Here is a 19,293-nt window from a genome sequence, read left to right as displayed (position 1 = left end):
TCCATAGTCATCACTGTGGGAGAAGTGCCTGCTGTCTATGGCAAATTCTAGGACTGACATTGCACGGTTGTTATCTCAGACCATGGTGTTTTTCTTCTGGGGATCTGTGTGTGGATGTTTCTCTCTCTCCCCAGTGCCAAGGGTGCTGCTTACAGTCCTCAGCTGCGATTCGTTGCTGTGGCCTGTGTGCAAAGCAGGCCCAGAAAGCACTTCCAGACCAGTTCAGAAGTGTCTGGCCTAATTAATCGTAGAGGAATGGAGAACAGTAGTTTGGATAAAACTTTACTAAGCATCTAGCTTTTAACTGTACATATCCCTGTTATGAGATGTGATGGTACTGGATCACTGAAAGTTGTCTTAAGAGTTGATTTGAGATAGAACTTCAAAACTTTGACACAGAAACGTATTGAATGTTGGTGTGGTTTGTGTTGTGTTTTTTTTTTCCTTAAACACTGCTCTTCCTTTTTGCTCGTCCAAGGTTTATGTGTGGATTACTGCTAGAGCCTGGTAGTCTCCACAGTACCACTAATAAAAACTCCTGTATTGTAAAGTTTGGTTCTTTGGAGGGGAAGAAAAATAAGTGCTCTCTGGAACTACTGTCTGTGTCTAAATTGGATGCTTTTTGTTGATATTAGGAGTTGTTTCATTATTTCTGGCAGGAGTCAACTGATAACGTATATACATACTCCTTACTACTCCTTTTTTGTTCACTTACTCTTCAGATGTGTCTTTAGACAAATAAACTAGTTCAGATTTTGGGTTGGTTTTTTTTTTTGAGACTGAAATTCTCCAATTTGAAGCTTTCCACTATCTTATCTAATTTGTGCTGTATCTAATCTCTTGCTTTGATTCAAATGGAACAGTGTAGCAGATGTTGCTTCCGTTCATTTAGAAATTATGAATCTTGGAGGTTTTTGGCTTCCTAAATTTAGGCATGTCAAAATTAGTCTTGAATAGTGATACGGGCTCCTAATGGAAAGGGTGGAAGGAACCCGGAGGATTTTACTTCATTCCAAGAGATGCTTCCCGTTCTTTCCAGAGTCTGCTTCAGCACCAGAGTCTGGCTTGACTAGATAAGTTGCTTTTAGATCTCTGAAGCTAGGGCAAACAAGTCCTGCTGTTGGAATTGCTTCGGTAGCTTTGAGATTGTGATTATCTGTTGAAAAAGTCAACAATATAAACTTGGTGACGATGGGAAGAAAGAGGCTTGAGCAGACCCGCAAGTAAAAGCGAAATGTCTAGACTTTGACCTTACAACTGTTGCTTTGATTTTTATCTGTCCATTTCGTTGGAAGGTGCTCCTGGTAACTCTCTTTTTGGTTTATGCATGATGTTAATAGTGTCAGTATAATTTCCTGTGAATACCTGCTGACATCAATGAAGTAAAAGAATGCCAGTAGCAGGTATTGATGCTACTGTTTGGAAAATGTAATTATTCTGTATTGCTGTGGAGCAAAGTTCAGTTGCATTCATAGAGTGAGTTTGTTTGTTTTAAGGGTAAAATGCATTTATGTTGAAAGAAAAAAGGGGGAAAATTGGCAACTTAGAGACTAGGGGTTTTTTTTCTCTTTTTCTTTTTTGTATTTTTGCCGTAGAAAGGCGTAATTTTTTCATGTGTGGTGAGTATGTGTGAATTTATTCAGTAGCTGTTAACATCCATTCCCCATTCATACAGTACTAAGTATTCAAAAGTATTAGAGACGTACTATTTAACTAACGTCTTGTACTGTATTCACTGAGAGGGGTCTTTGTTTTCTGTTCTAATTTATTATTGATCTTTCAGGCCCACAGCAGCAGAACTTTTAAAATGCAAATTTTTCCAGAAAGCCAAGGTAAAACGTTTAACCCTACGAGTAAATTTTGCTCTGCCTTAAAATCTACATGAATTTTTTTCTTTCCTTGTATTGATTTTTAACTTGTCAAATGTTGGTTTTGCAGAATAGAGAATACCTGATTGAAAAGCTTCTCACTAGAACACCTAATATAGCACAAAGAGCAAAAAAGGTGAGTGTGTTCACATCTTTTTCTTGACTGGTATGCAAGACAAAGCAGGGACTGTTCAGTCGCCTTAAGTTTTAGTTAACTGACTGAGCCATTCTCTTACCCAGTCCTTCAAAGATTGTGACCGTTGAATGAATGGTTTCTGCAGTCTAGCTTTCTCCAGGAAGCCTGAGGCATTTTGACTTCCTATCTGGCCTTGCCAAAGTGATAAATGTTATTTGTCATCATACATGATACAATTTTTTCCCACTCCCTTTTAGAAAGCTACAGGTGAAATGGTTGTGCAAATAAAAAGTGATGTGCAAGCATATAGGTTGGTAAACTGCAGGATTCATTTCTTCACTGATCACCTAGAGAAAGGGTGAAGATGCTGTAAATGCTATTTATTGAGGACTACCTGGTTCTTTGGATTAATTGAAATGTGGTGCCCAAATGTATGGAAGTTGCATCCAAACTCTGCAAGAGTGCTGCAGAGCAGTGAAGCCTTATCCCACAGGTGATGGAGTTAAACCCGCATCTGTGGTATATGCTGGTATTTCTGTGGTGCCTTTGGCACTTGTATGTATGAGCTTACCAGGTGATGTGTGGCAGAGCTAAACCCCCTAATTTTTAACAGGCTTAACAGGTAAGTACTAATTTTTAACAGGCTTAACGGGTAAGTATTTTAAAACAAGTATGAAGCAAACTGCTGTTCATAAGAGCTATTACACAAGAATGAATGTAGACTCCTGCTTGTTGTGTGTGAGAAATTGTGGAAGTCCCTTTCTGTGGTGACCACGTCTCTTTGGTATGAGGAACCTGCTCGGAGCTTGCTGAGCCTCTGCAGGTGACAGGGTACTGTGCTGAATCCAGCTGTCTAAAAGCAGGCTTGCTGGGAGAGCACTTGGGGGAGGGCACTTCAGAAAGGAACTGTTTCAACCGTTGTTGGCAAATCAGTTAGGCTGCGGTTACCTGCACTGGCATTTGTAAGGTTTTCTGTTGTCTTGGTGAATATTGGTTTGGCATAATTCTACAACAATGAAATGTTCCTGAAGCCAGTGGCTCATACTTGGAAGAGACTGTCAGCGAGATCTAAATGCTATAAGTCCATTCTGATCTTCTTTTGGATGGAAGTAATTTGGGAAATCGGTGGCAATGGTGAGACTTCTTGAGAGGCTGCCGTAGGAGGCTGGAATGAGAGGCAGTGTAAAGGGGCAGCGTGCTCAGCATGTTAGCGGCGGCAGTGTGCGGAGGGTGGGCGTAGTTCAGCTGTTTGGCCATGTGGTGGCAGCAATCCCCGCAAAAAATTACTGAACTGGGGGGAAAAAATCATAGTCAGGTTTTTTCATTTTACATCTTGGGCCGTAGAGGAGTAATTTAGACATGTTCTAGTACCAGTTAGGCTTCTGATAGAGCATGTATGTGCTTTGTGAGATTTGTCTCCCATCTGTGTCCTCAGGTCTGCTTTATAGACTGCATGTTAACTCATACATACACGTATGTATACTTACTGCTTTAAATAACTTAGCATCTGGACTAGCAAATTGAATGCAGGGTAGCCTCCCATACGCCACCAGAAATAGTCTTCTGAATGACTTCTTGGACAATTGTTTCTAATTTGGAAGAGATGTGATTCTTAAGAAATTAAAGCTGTATGCTGCTAGAGATAAATTAATAGGTCTTTTAATTACCATATAAATGGAAAATATATTTAGGTTTTAGCTAGAAAAAATACTAAATTATTTACATTTTAAAAGTACACAATATTAAAATTCATCAGGGATTTAAAATTTAATTGTTACAACTGCATGTAGCCGCTGTTTTAAGATGCCATAAAATATAAATGTATTTTAATATTAAAACTGTGGGGTTTTATTTTAAAAAGCTTGTGCAAGTACAGTTTGGTTGCTCAAACATTAAGATGTAAAGCATCTAAGAGCTTACTTTTGAAAGAAGTAACCCCTGTAATGGAAAAAAGAATGTCACTAGGGCAAGAGGTGGGAAGGAGCTGGTGTCATCACTGCTTAAATTATCTTCTGTAGCACTTGGTGTGAAATGCCTATAGCTAATGATCTGTAGCACCACTGCTAGCTCAGATGTCAGATCTGCCCTGCAGTAATTTATTTTTTCTTGCATTTGCCACACGTATAATTATTTTGCTTTGTTGCCCAGAACTCCAGCCTCAGTTTAGTTTTAACTTCAAATTCTTTTCTCTTGACATAGCGTTCTCATGTTTTGCAGCCTTTACAGCTTATACTTGGCAACTGATTTCTTTAAATATGAGTTCAGGTCTGTTTGTGAAATCCTGAAAGCAGTCCTACATGGTCTCCTGTGTGTGAAGAAAACATTTGATGCTGTGAAGAGGTGTCCTGATTTAAAACCTGATGTGATGATTAAACAACACGTACATTGTGTGTTTAAAATACCACTTAACATCAGAGTTTTAAACTTCGTCTTTGTGCATGAATTCCCACTGTCTCAGTGTTTCTTTATTTGCTTTTAATTCTGCTGATTTTGAAATGATGCCCTTCTTCCTGGCCTATCCTAGTAATTAAGCATAACACTGACTTGACTTGCCCAGGAGGAGCATGGGCTCGCCTCTTGCTGTGCTGAACCTGCTCAAGTACATACCGGTACTGATACGCAGAAATGAGTGTTACACCATGAAACTTCTTACTGGCAATTCTGGGTTTCGTTAATGTGAATACTCACTTGTGAGAGTGGTGCTGGCGTCACGAAGAACTGGAGAAAAGGCTGTGGTGAATGGTCCAGCTCAGTGTGGTATGGTAAGTGGGCACGTGCTCTGAGGCCACACATTTGTCATTGATAGAAATGTTGGAGCCTCTGCCTTTGGTAGCTGGTGTGATGGTAGAGCAGCCTGCCCTGTCCTGCTTGGATCAGAGCCGTGTACACTCCTGTTATAAAACAACTTAAAAAGAGTTTAGATACACTATTTATTAACACGTGTTGGAGTAGTTTTAATTTTGAACTGAATGCTAAGTCGCTTGCTGTATTGGAATAGAGGAAATTTGAAACAGCTTCCAGAATTCCACAGTCAGTTTTAAAATCTTGTCACACTAAAAAATTAATTACAGCTACAAGTACTCTGTATGCCCAAAGGCCCTGGGTCAGTTTTGTGGTTTTATAATCATGTTTCTTTAATTTTGAAAATCCCTTGCATGACTGCTGCTTTTACAAAGTGAACAGGGAAAAAACATGTATTTGCATTTCATTTTATTGCTGTCTGAAGTGCTGCTAGTAAAAAAAAATAAATTAAAAGCTGAGTAACAGTTGAGCTTGAATTCTCTTTTTGGGGAGGTGCTATTGCTCTGCATTGTTAATAGAAGATCTTTAGAGCTCAGAGTTCTAAGTTACTGGGAAAAACCTGCAGGAGCATGAAGAGATGATCAGTGTGAGTGATACCAGTTTTGATTAAAACTTCAGTAGACATAACCGTACTGATGGATTGGACTTCTCACTCTGCAGTACAGCTAATTTAGGAAAATGATCATGTTACCTTACAGAAGAAATTAAAAATTCTCTGCATTTAATGAGGAAAATGTTATTAGATCCCAGATTTCTTGGGACAGCTCTAAAAGCATGATTGCACCTCAGCAAGACATACATACACAACATTTCCTTCTTTCAGTAATGGATTTAATCTAGTAGATACACCTCACCAATGATGGGTGTTTGTGCAGCTGGACCACAGACCTTTTGAAAAGTAAAGCAACATTAGTTTGAGCTCAGATTATTACGAAAAATGTATATTCATTGCTATGATTCTTTCCACTTTAAGAAATGCTTATTTAATTAGTGCTGATACATAAAGAGAAGGGACATGTGCTATACTGGAACACTTTTTCTGCAAAACAGCAGCTGAACTGTAAGTATGTATTTGGCAAGGCTTTAGGTGTGGGAGGCCCCTCCATGGCAGAAGAGTAATTGTTCAGTTTACCCAGAACACTGTTACAAATGAAAAACATAGTGCAACTGTTTTTACATTGTTGCATATTGCTACAAAAAATAGAGGAGAAATTGGCATTCAGACAATGTTGGCTTTTTTTGGTTAATTCTCAAGAAGTTGAAACCTTATTTTCAAGAAGTTGTCAGCATTTCTGCCAGCATGCAGTTGTGCCATAATGTATGAGGAACTTCATACAGTGTATGGGTTTGTCCATCCGTTCTTTCACTGGGTGCTTTTACCTTCTGTATAGAGTTGGTGAGGTTGGATTTTGTGCCCTCTCAAATGGAGCTAATCTAGTATAGAACAGACTAGCTTTAAAACAAACTAGGGAGTAGCTGGCTCAGTTGAATGTCTTTTGTACTTCAGATGGACATAAGCATCACTGCAATGACTTAAATTACTTATTATGGCAGGATTTAGAAGCTCACACATGAGTCATCTTAATCATTAAAAAGTAACCCTCTTGCGTATTGGTTAGTGTTTTCCAGTTCACGGGCTATCATGGTTCAACTTCAGAATTCATTCCTGCGATGAGTAAGCGTCCCTGTCTCTTGTGTAAGAGCATTGATCTGCTCATTAGCTAATGTGTTCGTGACCTGTTGACTTGTTCAAAAACATCTAGAATGCGGGCTAACGTAAGGCTGGTGCTTCATGAGAACTTTTCTCATTAGACCAGTAGCTTTAAGTATTTGGTATTTCTCTAAGCTGTTGAAACTTTCGGTACTGGAGGAGGGTTTCATAACTGTGAAGTGCAAGTGTAGTGTATTCTTAAAGGTGCTGTTGATGGACTCCTGGTTAAAGATTCAAGCCAGGAAAAAGGAAGTCCATGCATGCATGATGCTGGTGGTAGATTCTTTGATCAGGAGGTACAACTTCTAACTAAGCAGAAGATAATCCTATTTTATTGTTCTGTTTATCAATGATTTGGTTCTCTATTACTGAGAATGTGTGGGAAGGTGCTGTTTTTACCTGTTTGCCTTCTGAGAAATGAAGCCGCAGACACTACTTGCATGACATCCGCAATCAGGTAGCCTCTTTTGGATTTGAAATGGTTCCCTTTGAAAATGACTCAATGGAATTAGTTATTAAATCTGTTCCCAGCCTATAGACCAGATCAGTATTTTGTCAATGTAGGCAGCCACAGCTGGCTTGTTAGGGTCACCTTAGTGGCATGGGGTTTCCCACTGTGCTTTCTTGAGCAAGGTGGTCGCAGAAGCCTTTCTGCTTGTCTTTGCTCATAAAGGCAATGTTCAAATGCGGAAGTGTGTGTTACTTGTGATTTTGTGCATTTTTGGGAAGTCTGTCAGGAAGGTCATGCAGGGAGATGAATTACAAAGAGGATTCTGTAAATGCAAGATGGCTCAGAAGCAGCGTTGCCATCTGTTATCATTTGCTGAAAGACTAATGGAATAGCTGTGTGAGAATTCTTGCTTTTGTATGGAAAAGTTAAATCTTTAGCCTTCCTAGTTCAAAAAAGAGTAAATTGAAGAGGAGGGGTGGGGGGTGGAAAAGGAGCCCTAGCCCAACGCTCTGAAGAATGTGAAAAGTAAATAAGTTTTCCTGGTTAGACCTTGTAAAGCTTTTAGAAGTACAATACAAAAAAAATTACATGCTGTTGTTTTGACACTCCTCCCCCCTAGTGCTTGATACAGGTGATATTCTTGAAGTTCCTGGGGAGAGAGAACTGCAAGGGAAGTACAGGGGAAGTGGGACATCCTTGAGGCTGTGCTACCCAGTGGTTATGGGGGCGTTAATTTAGCTGAAACGTGCTCTTGGCTCAAAACGTTAAAATTATGGCTGGAGCTGCAAGCTTCAAGGTTTTAATCAGAACAGGCAGTTTAAGGCTAGCAGAGCAGAAAGATGGACTGGAATAGTAATAGTTCATATGCAGAGTCCAGTTTCTGTTTAGCATTGAAAAGCAGCTTCGTAAGAAGATCATTCAAACTGTGCATCTGCAGGTAAATGTGAGGTTACATGGTGTATGAAGTGAGAGGGCATAAACGTCAACTGGATGACAAAGATGTGTGCATCCCAGTTGTGCTGTGTGGGATGCATAGTCAGCAGAGGGCAGCCGCATCTAACGCACCATGCGGTGAGCAAGGCTTAAGCCTTCCTGAACTGGAAAGTGAGGCCGGTTTGGAGAGCTTTGCTCAGTTAGGAGCGGCTCTAGGTCTGTGATTTTAAATGCTGTAGACTGGTTGAATGCATGCTGCTTCTTGATACCCAACTAAGATGTAAACACTGGAGTTTTATAAAAATGGATTTTATAAAAATGAATTTTATAAAAATCACAGACAAATTTTTGTTATTTTCATATTCATTTGTAACTTTCTGGAGAGCTACGCTCAAATGTTCATTTTGATTGCCTAAGGTTTTTTAAAAACGTCTTCAGTAAGTTTACGTCTTTTTAAAATCTGGGTGGAGTGCAGAAATGTATATTACACTAATTTCTCTCATGTGCATAAGTCAACGGAAACCTTGTAGAAGATGGAAAAGGGAAGAAATGAGAATTTCACCTTGAGATAGTATTTTCAGTCCTTTGAGCTTGAAAGTATGTGAAAATCATAGTAAATTCTTTGCATTATACAGTAGTAGACTATTTTCCCAAATATTCTTTAACATGACTGTATTGCTGGCAGTGAAACCCCCCTTTATAATGAGTTGTCTAAATAATGATAGCTCTGCACGGGGCTGTATTTGTCTTTCTTTTTGCCTCTGGTCATATTACACGAGTAAACAGCTTGGATGACAAAAGAGGATAAGTGAAACTGAAAGATGCTGATTATAAAAGGAGGATCCAGTGATCCCTGTAAGATGTAAGAGAAAGGCTTTTAGTGGTGATTCACCATCTTCATGCCCATTCATCTGAGCAGCCAGGAAAGATAACCAGAACCTCTGAAGATCTGGATCTTTATCTTTTCTTCATCTTTCAGAGTATCAAGTTACTTTGGCAACTTGATGTATTTTTGATTGGATTCCTTTGATTGCTTCTTGGCCTTAGCACCTTAATTTCATTGCTGGGGGAGGAGGAGGAAGGCAGACAGAGAAAAGAAAGAGGATATAAAAGGGCTTCTCTCTGCATGTATGAATTAGCCATCAGGTCATGCCTGATAGATAGCCCATTTGGGATTCCTTGGTTTTGAGGTGAAGTGTTACTCTTGAGAAACAATGCAACTCCTCTGCACAATTAATTGAAAACATCTTTCTCAGCACAGGTACACATTCATGCCTGAAAGGACTATTGTTAAAATGGGAGTTAAAGAATTATTTGCAGTTAACAACACTCAGTAATGAAATTTTGTAGTGGAACTCATAAATGGAGAAATAATGTCTGAAAGCCAAATATCATACTGAATGACTAAAATGGCACATTTGCCGTGTTACTGGGATTTCTCCCAAACACTGCAATTTCTCAAAACAAAATTAGGTTAAAATTTTGGACTCAGGCTGGAGCAGAGATAATAAGTATGTTGCAGTCTTTACGTAAAACCTCATGGTTTTGGAAGGTAGTATTAGGAGTGCAGGGAATTACCTGCACTAGTTTACAAGAGTTTAGGTGACAAAAGAGTGTCTGTAGTTAGAGCCACTACATTTTGCTGTCTCTAAGCATTATGCCAGCAAGAGAAGAGTCAGTGAAAGAGGGAGAGGAGGGCAGCTTTGGACAGGGAATCCCCCAGAGCGGGTGGGGAGTTGGTACACTGAACATCTGTAACCATTTTTCAGCGTTTCCTCTAGAGATGTAGGAATGTGCTCTCTCCTCCCTTCTCTATTCAGCTTTTCATGGCTTCATTTTCCTTTCACTGATCACTCCACTGTATTCCATTTCTAAATTGTGAGCGTAGGTAAGATTTCATGGCAGTCTTCTCAATAGATGGCCCTGCCCTCAGGTGTCACACTTGGCATCATCTGAGCATGATCATGTTTGTGTTTAGCTATAAAAACAAACCAGCATCATAAATATTTAAAGTAGATGGTCTTTCTTTTTTGTCAGATGTTTGTTCTTTGTTGACTTTTGCTGTATTACCCCTTAGAAAATTGTGCTGTAGAGAGAGCTGAAGAAGTCCTATTCAGAGCAGCTCTCCACATGAAATTTGTTACCCATTATGCAGTTCTCTTTCATGAAAGAAAATGTAAATATCTTATATTTCTTGACTTTAAGTTCCAGAGTAATTGTTTCCATTAGTGAGTAGAAGTAGTAATTTACACGAAAATGGTGAAGATTCCTGTATTTCCAATTCTTAGATGACATAGGTGCCTTTTCAGTTTTTGTAAGACTTCATGCTGCATTAAGGAAGAAACAAATATTTGTACGTTTGCATCAGTGACTCAAATTTTCCATATTGCCTAATCTATTGAAGGTAATTATACGTTCTGTACACTTCAGTGCAAACAAAGCTGCTTTGGAAGGGTGTGCTGGGTAGCTGTGAACATATATTTTAATTCCAACAGAAGTACAGTTTAATTTTTTTAAGAATATGATTGTGCGATCAAAATGTGATCTATGAAAGCTTGACCCCAAAGTAAATGAAATATTTTTGGCCATTATTCTAATGCAAAATTTTTAAATGGAATACCAGTTTCTCTCAATGTTGCCATGTTTTGAAGACACCAGTTGCATTTGACTTGGAATTGAATAATTCAGTTGGAATTTACTTGGAATTGAAGGATTTGATGTTGCTGTATTTTTCTAGTGAGATAACAGATATATATGCAAGAATATTCTCTGATCTTGCTTGTACTGGCTCAGGACTTACCACCTGAGATGCTGATGACACCTCGTCTCCTCCCAGAGTAAGGTCACCTTGGAATACTGAAATTCAGACTGTTCAGACTGCGACTTTAGGGCATGGGAGATGTGTATACCAAGTAACGTGTTAGCTTCCTAGCAGCTTCCTTGTGTTTTTTGGTCGAAAAGTTCTGTTCCTTTACATAGGGAATATGCATATCAGAAATGTCTAAAAACATTTTTCAGGAACTGCAAAGCCTTAAATCATCTGTGTCCTTTCAGTCAGCAATTTGGACAAAACGTAAGCATGTTGTCCAGTGTAGAGAACCAACAGCAATTAGTTTGAAGTGGAGTATGAATGATAACTTTTGCTGATTTTCATTTAGGTTTGCAGAATTTTTGTGGCTTGCATCAGAATACAAATGAGACTTTGCATTATAACGAACTTGGGGGAATTTAAGAAGAGCCAGCAGTGAAAGTATTAGGATGTTCCCATAACCCATGAGACTGGGTTGGATGGGGACAAGCCTTCTCTTGAAGAAGTGCCTCAACTCTCGAGCAAAGGATGATAGATACATGTGGGAATTCGTGCTCTGTGTTGGACCTCAGATTTTTTTATTTTTTTTTCCCCAAAATGATTACAGTATAGGTATTCTTATACAAAAATGCTGATGTTCTTTTGTATGAATATATACTTTAGAAAGTGACATCTCCATGGTCTGCCTTTTACCTCAATGCTAAGCTGTGACTAGATGTGTAACTGTTTTAAGCAAAAAAGGCTTGTGCCATGATTGGATAGATGTGATGATATTTTGATTTCCTTCATTGCATTGGAATGCAAATAAATGCATAGGGGTGGGAATTGAAATTTGCTTCTGTATCTTAGGAAACATTCAAGGAAAGGTTTACAGGATGGCTAAAGGTAAAAATTTGTAAAATCAGATTGCTCTACTTAAGATGTGTATAGAAGGAGCTAGTCTGGATTTTATTGGGGAGAAGAATACACAGATGTAAAATGTGCTAAAACCAAAATGTTCAACAATGTCCTATTTTTCATCATCTTTCTTCCTATAAAATAACTGGCATGGTAACTGGTATTGTAAATACTTCTTATGAAGCTGCATAAGAAATAAAGCTCTTGAGACTTCCAATTAAAAAAAAAAAAAAAAAAAAAAAAGAGGGCTGGGGGTGGAAATGCAAAAAACCTCATCTTATCAATTACCAAGAAATGTTGGCACTTTAAAAGGTAATTTAGCCTATCTGTTCTATAAGAACTTCTGGGATCTGGGTAATGGGGGTGTCCTGTCTCCTGTAAAACCCGTTACCATAGCCTTAGGGAAAGGTGAAGATATACAGTATCTGTTGACTGGTTGTTCTCTTTTCTGCCTGAAGGTCAAATCTGGGCTTTTACTAGGACAGACTGCAGAAAATGAAAAAGATGAGGTGTTTAAATAACCACCTTGTCATTGCTGCTCTCTGGGGCATGTGGGATTGTGTATATCTTGAATACTGTACTAGCAGATGTAGCTGAAGGGCATCGGTGGTAAAATAAAAGACAATTTTATTTCCAGAAAAAGCTGAGCTAGTTGATTTGTTGGACTGCAGTATATCCAGAAGGATGTGTGTTTACAAAAAAAAAAAAGATACGGATTGCCTTCTGTAGATATGCAAGTGCAAAAATGGGAGACCAGCACTGATTGTTCTCTATTTAGAAATTAACAGGGAGCAGTGTCAGGGTTCCACAAAGGCCTTTGCACATATGTTTTAAATGGGTGGGGTCTACACATTTCCCTTTCTTCAGGAATTCAAGAACAAATTACATTTGAGCTCTAAGTTACCTATATATGGAGGGTGGCAAGGCACCTTCCACATTACTGAGATGTTTAATACTTACTAATGCCATCAATTTTGTTTACACAAATGTATCTTATTTACCATACTTTCAGGTCACCATAATCTTTTGTAGAGCAGACTTAAAAATGTTGTTTTAAGTCTGCTCAGGACTCCATCCCAAATATTTAGCTGCCAGAGACTTAACAGGAATAGCTTAAATAATTGAGATAGTGTGGAAATCAAGATTACTAGTTCACTCATCTTTCTGTAGAATGAAGAAGACGACAATAGATATATGTCATGGTTTAACCCCAAGTGGCAACTAAGTACCACTCAGCCACTTGCTCACTTATTTCCCTACCCCACTCCTGGGATGGGGAGGAGAATTGGGGGAAAAGAGGTAAAACTCGAGGTTTGAAATAAGAACAATTTAATAATTGAAATAAAGTAATAACGATAGTATTGATGATGATAATGAAAAGGAGAGCAAATGGGAGAGAATAAAATCCAAAAGGAAGGGAAGACCCAAGTGATGCACAATACAATTGCTCATCACCCGCTGACCGATGCCCAGCCAGTCCCTGAGCAGCGATTGGCCCCTCCTGGCTGGCTCCCCCCAGTTTATATACTGAGCATGACATCCCATGGTATGGAATATCCCTTTGCTAGTTGGGGTCAGTTGTCCTGGCTTTGTCCCCTCCCAATTTCTTGTACCCCTCCAGCCCTCTTGCTGGCAGGGCCTGAGAAATGGAAAAGCCCTTGTCTTGGTATGAACATTACCCAGCAACATCCTAAACCATCAGTTTGTCAACGTTATTCTCATACTAAATCCGAAACACAGCATTGTACCAACTACTGAGGAATAAAATAAGTAATTCCTATCCCAGCCAAAATCAGGACAATGCAGAATATTACTCTTAATGAAATAATTGATTTTTAGTGTGGTCTAGATCATATGCTGTACCATGTATGCATTGCAGTAATGTTTTATATGTGTGTGCATTGGTATCCCACAGTGTGTCCTTTTTATAGTTTTTTTTAATGAGACACTGAAATGAAGTAATAAATCTGTAAGTTGGCCAGTAGTTATGAATAAAGAAGTAGGAAGATCTTGATATTCAGAAAATGTTCGTTCCCTTCCTTGTCATACTACAAAAATAAACTTGTAAAGAAATTGCAGAAGCAAAAGAATCAGTGATGAATAATAGATTTTTCTTTCCCCAGCCTCTAACACCTACATATAGCAAGTACGTCAGTGTCTAGAAGACAACAATTTATGTTTTGCTTCCTTACGCTGTAGCCTGCTTTTGATCAAGCTTTGGGAAATGTGGGCAGCTTCTGCATTCTGGTGCTGAAGTTCTCTCTCTGTTGGGCTGATACAGGCTAACCTTCAGTGGGCAGGAATGATAGTTGCCCTGTTCATCTGTTTAAGCAGACATTCTCCTGGAGAGCTGATGCATACTATTGCTGGCTGGGAATGTTAAATTATCTGTATGCTACTTTAAAAGGGTGAGGACTAATAGTTCTGTCAGCAGCTTAATTTATTCTTAAATCTTTGTGACTCTGGTGTATACTGGAGTAAGCTTTAACCAGCAATGACATATATAGTAATAATCATAAGATGCTTAATATTTTCGTGGTAGTCATGATTTTTTTACTCACCAAATTGTCCAAGCAATTCTCCCTTGTAGCTGATGTTCGTAATGTCCTTCTTCCACAGCTGTGCTAATGTTGGCAGTGACTTGTTAGGTTTTTCCTCCTACAAACTGCTTTTGGTTGTAGATCGCAATGTTCCGAGCTGCTTTTGTGTTGCGTGCAGTTTAAATGCCAGTCATTCAAATTCATTTTTTATTCCCTGGTGCTGTTCTGATTTATGTGAAATATCTTTTCTAATATGTGTTAATTTGTCTTTGTAAGGCTGAAGGCTTTCATTGTTTTCTTTATTAGCTAAATTTATGATTCAGTTTAGCTCCTATTTTGGAGGCAGCATTTAGGTTTTTAAAACAATAAAACTCAAATTGGAACTGAGCATGTTTTAACTTGTTTCCCTTTCACTTTGAAATATTTACAGAGAGAAATGTTTAGATTTAAATATAATTATAAATATATTATAATCTTAGCATAAAGAACTATCAATGCTGTGTATTTTGACTAAAGCTGAGGGAGAAATTGCATTTGTATAGCTACTGCATGCAATGTAAAAGAACTTCCCCCTTACTTTGTAGATGCAAGAGGTTCATTTCAGTTTCATGCTCTGTCTAGGGTTTGCGTTGTGGCCTTGAATAAATCAATTCATTTGTCTGCTTCTTTATTTCCCTCTGTAAAATGGGAGGCCTGTAGCAGGATATCAGGAGAAATATGTAGAACGTTCTCAACTGCTGTAATGCTGTAATCATTGGGATGAAATGCAAGTGTGCTGCCTTTGATACCAGTCTTCTAGTAGTATCTCAAATGATAACCAGTAGTGAAATTCCAAATATTTACAGCTTTCCAAATCCCTGTTGTATTTTCTGCCAATTTCAGCACTGACATGAGAGACTGGGGGGTTGGACTGAAGTCCACTGACAGTTTTTGGCCTTGTGTATAGAGGTCTGCAGAGATGTCTTCTCTCCAGCAGGCTGAATTGTGAATTTGCAGTCAGTATGTCATTATGATAGAAATCATGGATGCAGTTGCCGAATTATGTTTACAGTCTTAAACCCCCCTCTCCCAGAAAGAAAAGGGGTGCATAGAAAGAGGACACTTCTAGCTGTCTGTATGTGAACAACAGGAGTTCAAGATAGCATGAATTAGTGCCACCTTTGAAGGACAGTTCATATAAGGGGAATGCTATATTTGTAAAATAAAATCAGAAGAAAAGAGAGGTTTATTTGTTCTCTCAAAGGTAAAGTGTCATTGAATTTCATTGAAAGTTGATAAACAGGGCATGAAGTCTGGACATTCTTTGTTTCTTGATCATTGTATGGCGTCCTTTGAGAGCTATGCAGTACTCGTTCCAAAGTTAGGTCCTCAAGTATTGTCCATACTCTCCAAGGTAAGCATGGTTTGAGCTTCCTTCATTCTTGTCTTCAGGTAATTTTTTTCCTTCCCAGGGTAATACTAGAGGTTGGGATGGGTGGTCTCTCTTGTATACAGTTGACATTGTTCATTCTCATTAGTTTACATTAGCATTTTATTGAGGGTAGGAAAACTCTTAATGTCCGTATTTGTGAAGTGTACCTTCAACATATATTTCAAAAAACACTTTTGCTAGACAGAGCTGGGAGTCAGACCCTCTCAGAAAGACAAGAGGGTCTTTTTGTGGGACTTGAGATGCCCTCTGAGGTGTTCATAATGTTGCATTGTTGCTCTGAATTTGGGTAGAAATATCTTTGCTGTTCAAAAGTGTGTTGACGATGTTATTTTTCTGTTTGTGTGATCTCTTCGGATCTGCTGCTGTTTCTATCAGTTTTTTCAGAGGCTGCTGCAGTGGCCCAGTGAGGCTGAGATTATTGGCAAAGCAGAGATGAATACTTTGTGCAGTGGTGAACACAGCTTTCTATAACTTTCCATCAGTAGCCATCTAGTTTATTTTTTAGGTAACAGTTGAATGCTCTGTGTGCTATCAAGTCCCCATGAACTCTTCCCATCATTTCTATGTAGTGATTTTTGTGTTGGCCCATTGTAGCATTTTCATTAACTTTTACAAGCTGCAGCATTTCAAAGAGTAGCTTAAGCTGTCCACCGCCAAAGGAAAGAATTTGTAAGCTTTGCTGTAGGGGACTGTGGTTTGATGGGAGGAAAATGGGATAATTGTTTCTCTTCCTCTCCCCCGATGGGCATACCATAATGTTTTTGCTACAAATGCTTGACACCTGAGGCACAGATTCCTGTTGCTATATTGTGCAATGCAAGTGCTTAACAGGCTACAGTTCTGTACACATATGTATATAACTATTCTTCAGAAAAATACTTTTATATATTGCACACCTGTTCTTGCAAATTGAAAGGGAGCAATCAAAACAGGGAAGTATGTGAGAACGTCATCTAGAGAAACACACTCTGTTTTCACCCTGATGAAGATGCATTCCTAACAGAACAATTCTAGTACTGGTGCCACTCAGTGATTGCTTATCTTTGTTCCTTATTTTCCGTTTTTCTTTTCATCTTCTCACAGGCTTGTTATAATGGCCCTTAGTGTTCTTGTTGGAAAAGGTTTTTCCTGTCTTGAAGGTTGTTTAGGCCTGTAAGGACAAAGGGATATAGAGCTTTACCACACTCTACGAAGAACACTTCAAGAGTAATCCAAAAGGTTGGAAAGACTTGATTGTGATGAAGTGAAAATCTTCTGAAGATGTTTAGTATAGTGACTTGGCATACTGTTATAAAAATGTGCTCACTTTAATTCTGTAGTATTTTGAGGCAGGGCAGGGGGAGCAAATGAAAGGAAATGGAGATAAATGTATGCTGTGTCTGGATATATTTGCTCCCTCTTCATATTTGTGTCTATCACTTTTTGGGAATTTAAAATGCTTTCTTATCACAGGTGACTGGGGCAACTACTGAAAATGATATTCCAGTTCCTTCTCTTGTGCAGGCTGTAGTGCTTGTGCTGACTTATGCTCAGCTAAATTAAAAAGCTGATTTGGCTGCAAGCTGACTTGTGTTCCATGTTAATATTTCAATTGGGTTGTATGCACAGCTGTAGGAGCACAAATGGAAGCCTGAGGAGACTTGGTGTGGCAGATTGTGCACTCTGGTCATGATGCTGCATTGTAAGTGTTCTAGAGTATGTGATTTTGAGGATCCTGAGGGATTGCTGCTTCCAAAACAAGATGATCCAACTTCCCTTTCACTGCCCCTTTTGTTTCTGCCTCTTTGCTTACAGTCTTTGCTATTTGACCTCAAGTTGGGCTGATTTAACCCACAAATCTTGGGAAAAAAAATGTGTTCAGAAAAGATAAAAAAAGACTAGTTTTTCTCTCAGGCTGGTGGGTTGAATCTGCTCCCTGTACCACCAGGCAGGTCCCGGTGCAGCCCTGATGAATGTCCCGGGTTGTCTCAGTTATCTTATTTTAGCTCTTTAAAGTAGTTCTCTGGCTGTGCCAAATACAAAGCGTAAAAAGCTTTAGCTGTATAATGCAAGTTTTATTCCTTTCCTATTTCTGGTGTATTTTTGCTTTATATTAATGTGAGTTGAATATGATAAAATGCTAGTTGTCTGCTAAAATACTTCACGTATGTTACCACCTATATGCATTTTAGTGAGTGTGCTCTGGAAAAGGTGCTAGAAAATCTGAAAAGAAGCAGCACCATTCTGGTATCAAGTCTCTTCAGATAAGTTTCTATTACAACAGAAATTGAAGCTAATATATTTCCATCCAATAAGTGATATTAGTTACACAGGTTTATGTTAAATGAAGAGACAATTAATTTATTTGCTGACGCGGTGTGCTGCTCTTGTTCTGTCCTGCACCTGGGGTACATGTCCTCCCTATGTGACTGAGTCTTTGTGGCTTTAACCAGAACTGAAACTGAGCAAAGCCACTGTTAATCAAAAATTAACACCACCAATAAAAAAATGTCGTTAGATATTTTGTCATAGACATAGACATTAGACAAAAACGCTTCAGGTTTTTGAAGGCTGAGTAGGTTGGGTACTTTGCTGTAGCTGAATTGGTGATTTCTGTCCTGTGAATATGTGTGCTAGTGGGAATCAGTCCAACTGGAACAGCACAAACCTAAACTTTTGTTTTTCTGCCTTCAGACACCTTTCAAGAAAATAATTGAACACAATATTTTATTTTGCAGTAACTTATTTTCTTTTCCTTGAGCCATTTGTTTATTGCTTATTAAAAGGCAGTCTATTTAAAAACTTGAAATGCACTCCATCTTCATCAGTAAAGCTTTCTCTCATAACTCTATGCCAGCATCATTAAACTCCATTAAAATTGTTCCAGTTAGAATAAGTCTTCAGAAAAACTGAGAATAGATGCAGAAGAGATTTTGATTAGTGCACAATGTCATGTGTGAAGGTGTCTGTAAACCATTCTATTCTATTCTGTTTGTAAAGCATGCTTCTGGTGGGGTTGATGTCCTCTCTTAGGTTCATGTATTGCTGTTAGGAAAAAGCTTGTGCTGTTAAACAAAAGCCTACTTCAGGACTGTTCCTTGAAGGATAATAAATTACATCCACAAGCACCGGGCAAATTGCCTGCAAAATTACCTTATATCTGTGCTAATCCCTGATGATATAGACAGTAAGAGCCCACTGATTGTGCCTCCCTTGATTGCAGCCGAGTAAGAAATTGCTGTGCTAACTGCTTTTGTTGACAATTGCTTGGTCCTTCCTCCCAAACACACAGGAGCTTCTTGTACCAAGCTCTGAGGCAGCTAGAGCCTGAAACTGGTGCATTAGGAGCCTGGTATGGGAAACGGAGAAAAATTGTGTAGAATTTGTCTTTCAAGTGATGGAGTAGGATATTCCCCTGGTGTCCTGCCTAGGTTTCCCTTCTTCTCTGTTACAAAGGCGTACAAAATACGGAGAAAAGTAAGTAGGGCACTCTAATTCAGTTATGCAGGAAAGAAATATAAGGAAGGAGTATCATAAGGACTGAAGAAAGTAATGTGCTGAGGTTCTGGAAACGTCATCCTTTCCTCTAGTTTAGTCTCCTGTGTGCAAAAGAGAAGGGAGAGGAGCAGATGGGTGTTTAGGGAGGGAAGGAAGGAGAGGTAAAGAATGCAGACACCAAGGTACCTGCTTGTATATGCACAAGGTTTTGCAAGAAGGCTCCTAAGTTTATGCTTA

General features: G+C 38.9%; 1 protein-coding gene across 1 annotated transcript in view; it reads left to right on the top strand.

Annotated features, from left to right (window-relative positions):
* The window catches only part of STK39 (serine/threonine kinase 39), a 101,726-nt gene that overhangs the window by 38,130 nt on the left and 44,303 nt on the right, over positions 1-19,293 (top strand). Inside the window, exons 9-10 of the mRNA XM_037398729.1 lie at positions 1,784-1,832; positions 1,939-2,004. Coding sequence (XP_037254626.1) covers positions 1,784-1,832; positions 1,939-2,004 — 115 coding nt within the window. The remainder of the gene's footprint in view (positions 1-1,783; positions 1,833-1,938; positions 2,005-19,293) is intronic.

Source organism: Falco rusticolus, chromosome 8 (assembly GCF_015220075.1).
Source record: "Falco rusticolus isolate bFalRus1 chromosome 8, bFalRus1.pri, whole genome shotgun sequence".
Lineage (NCBI taxonomy): Eukaryota > Metazoa > Chordata > Aves > Falconiformes > Falconidae > Falco > Falco rusticolus.
This window is presented reverse-complemented; position numbering and strand designations above follow the sequence as displayed.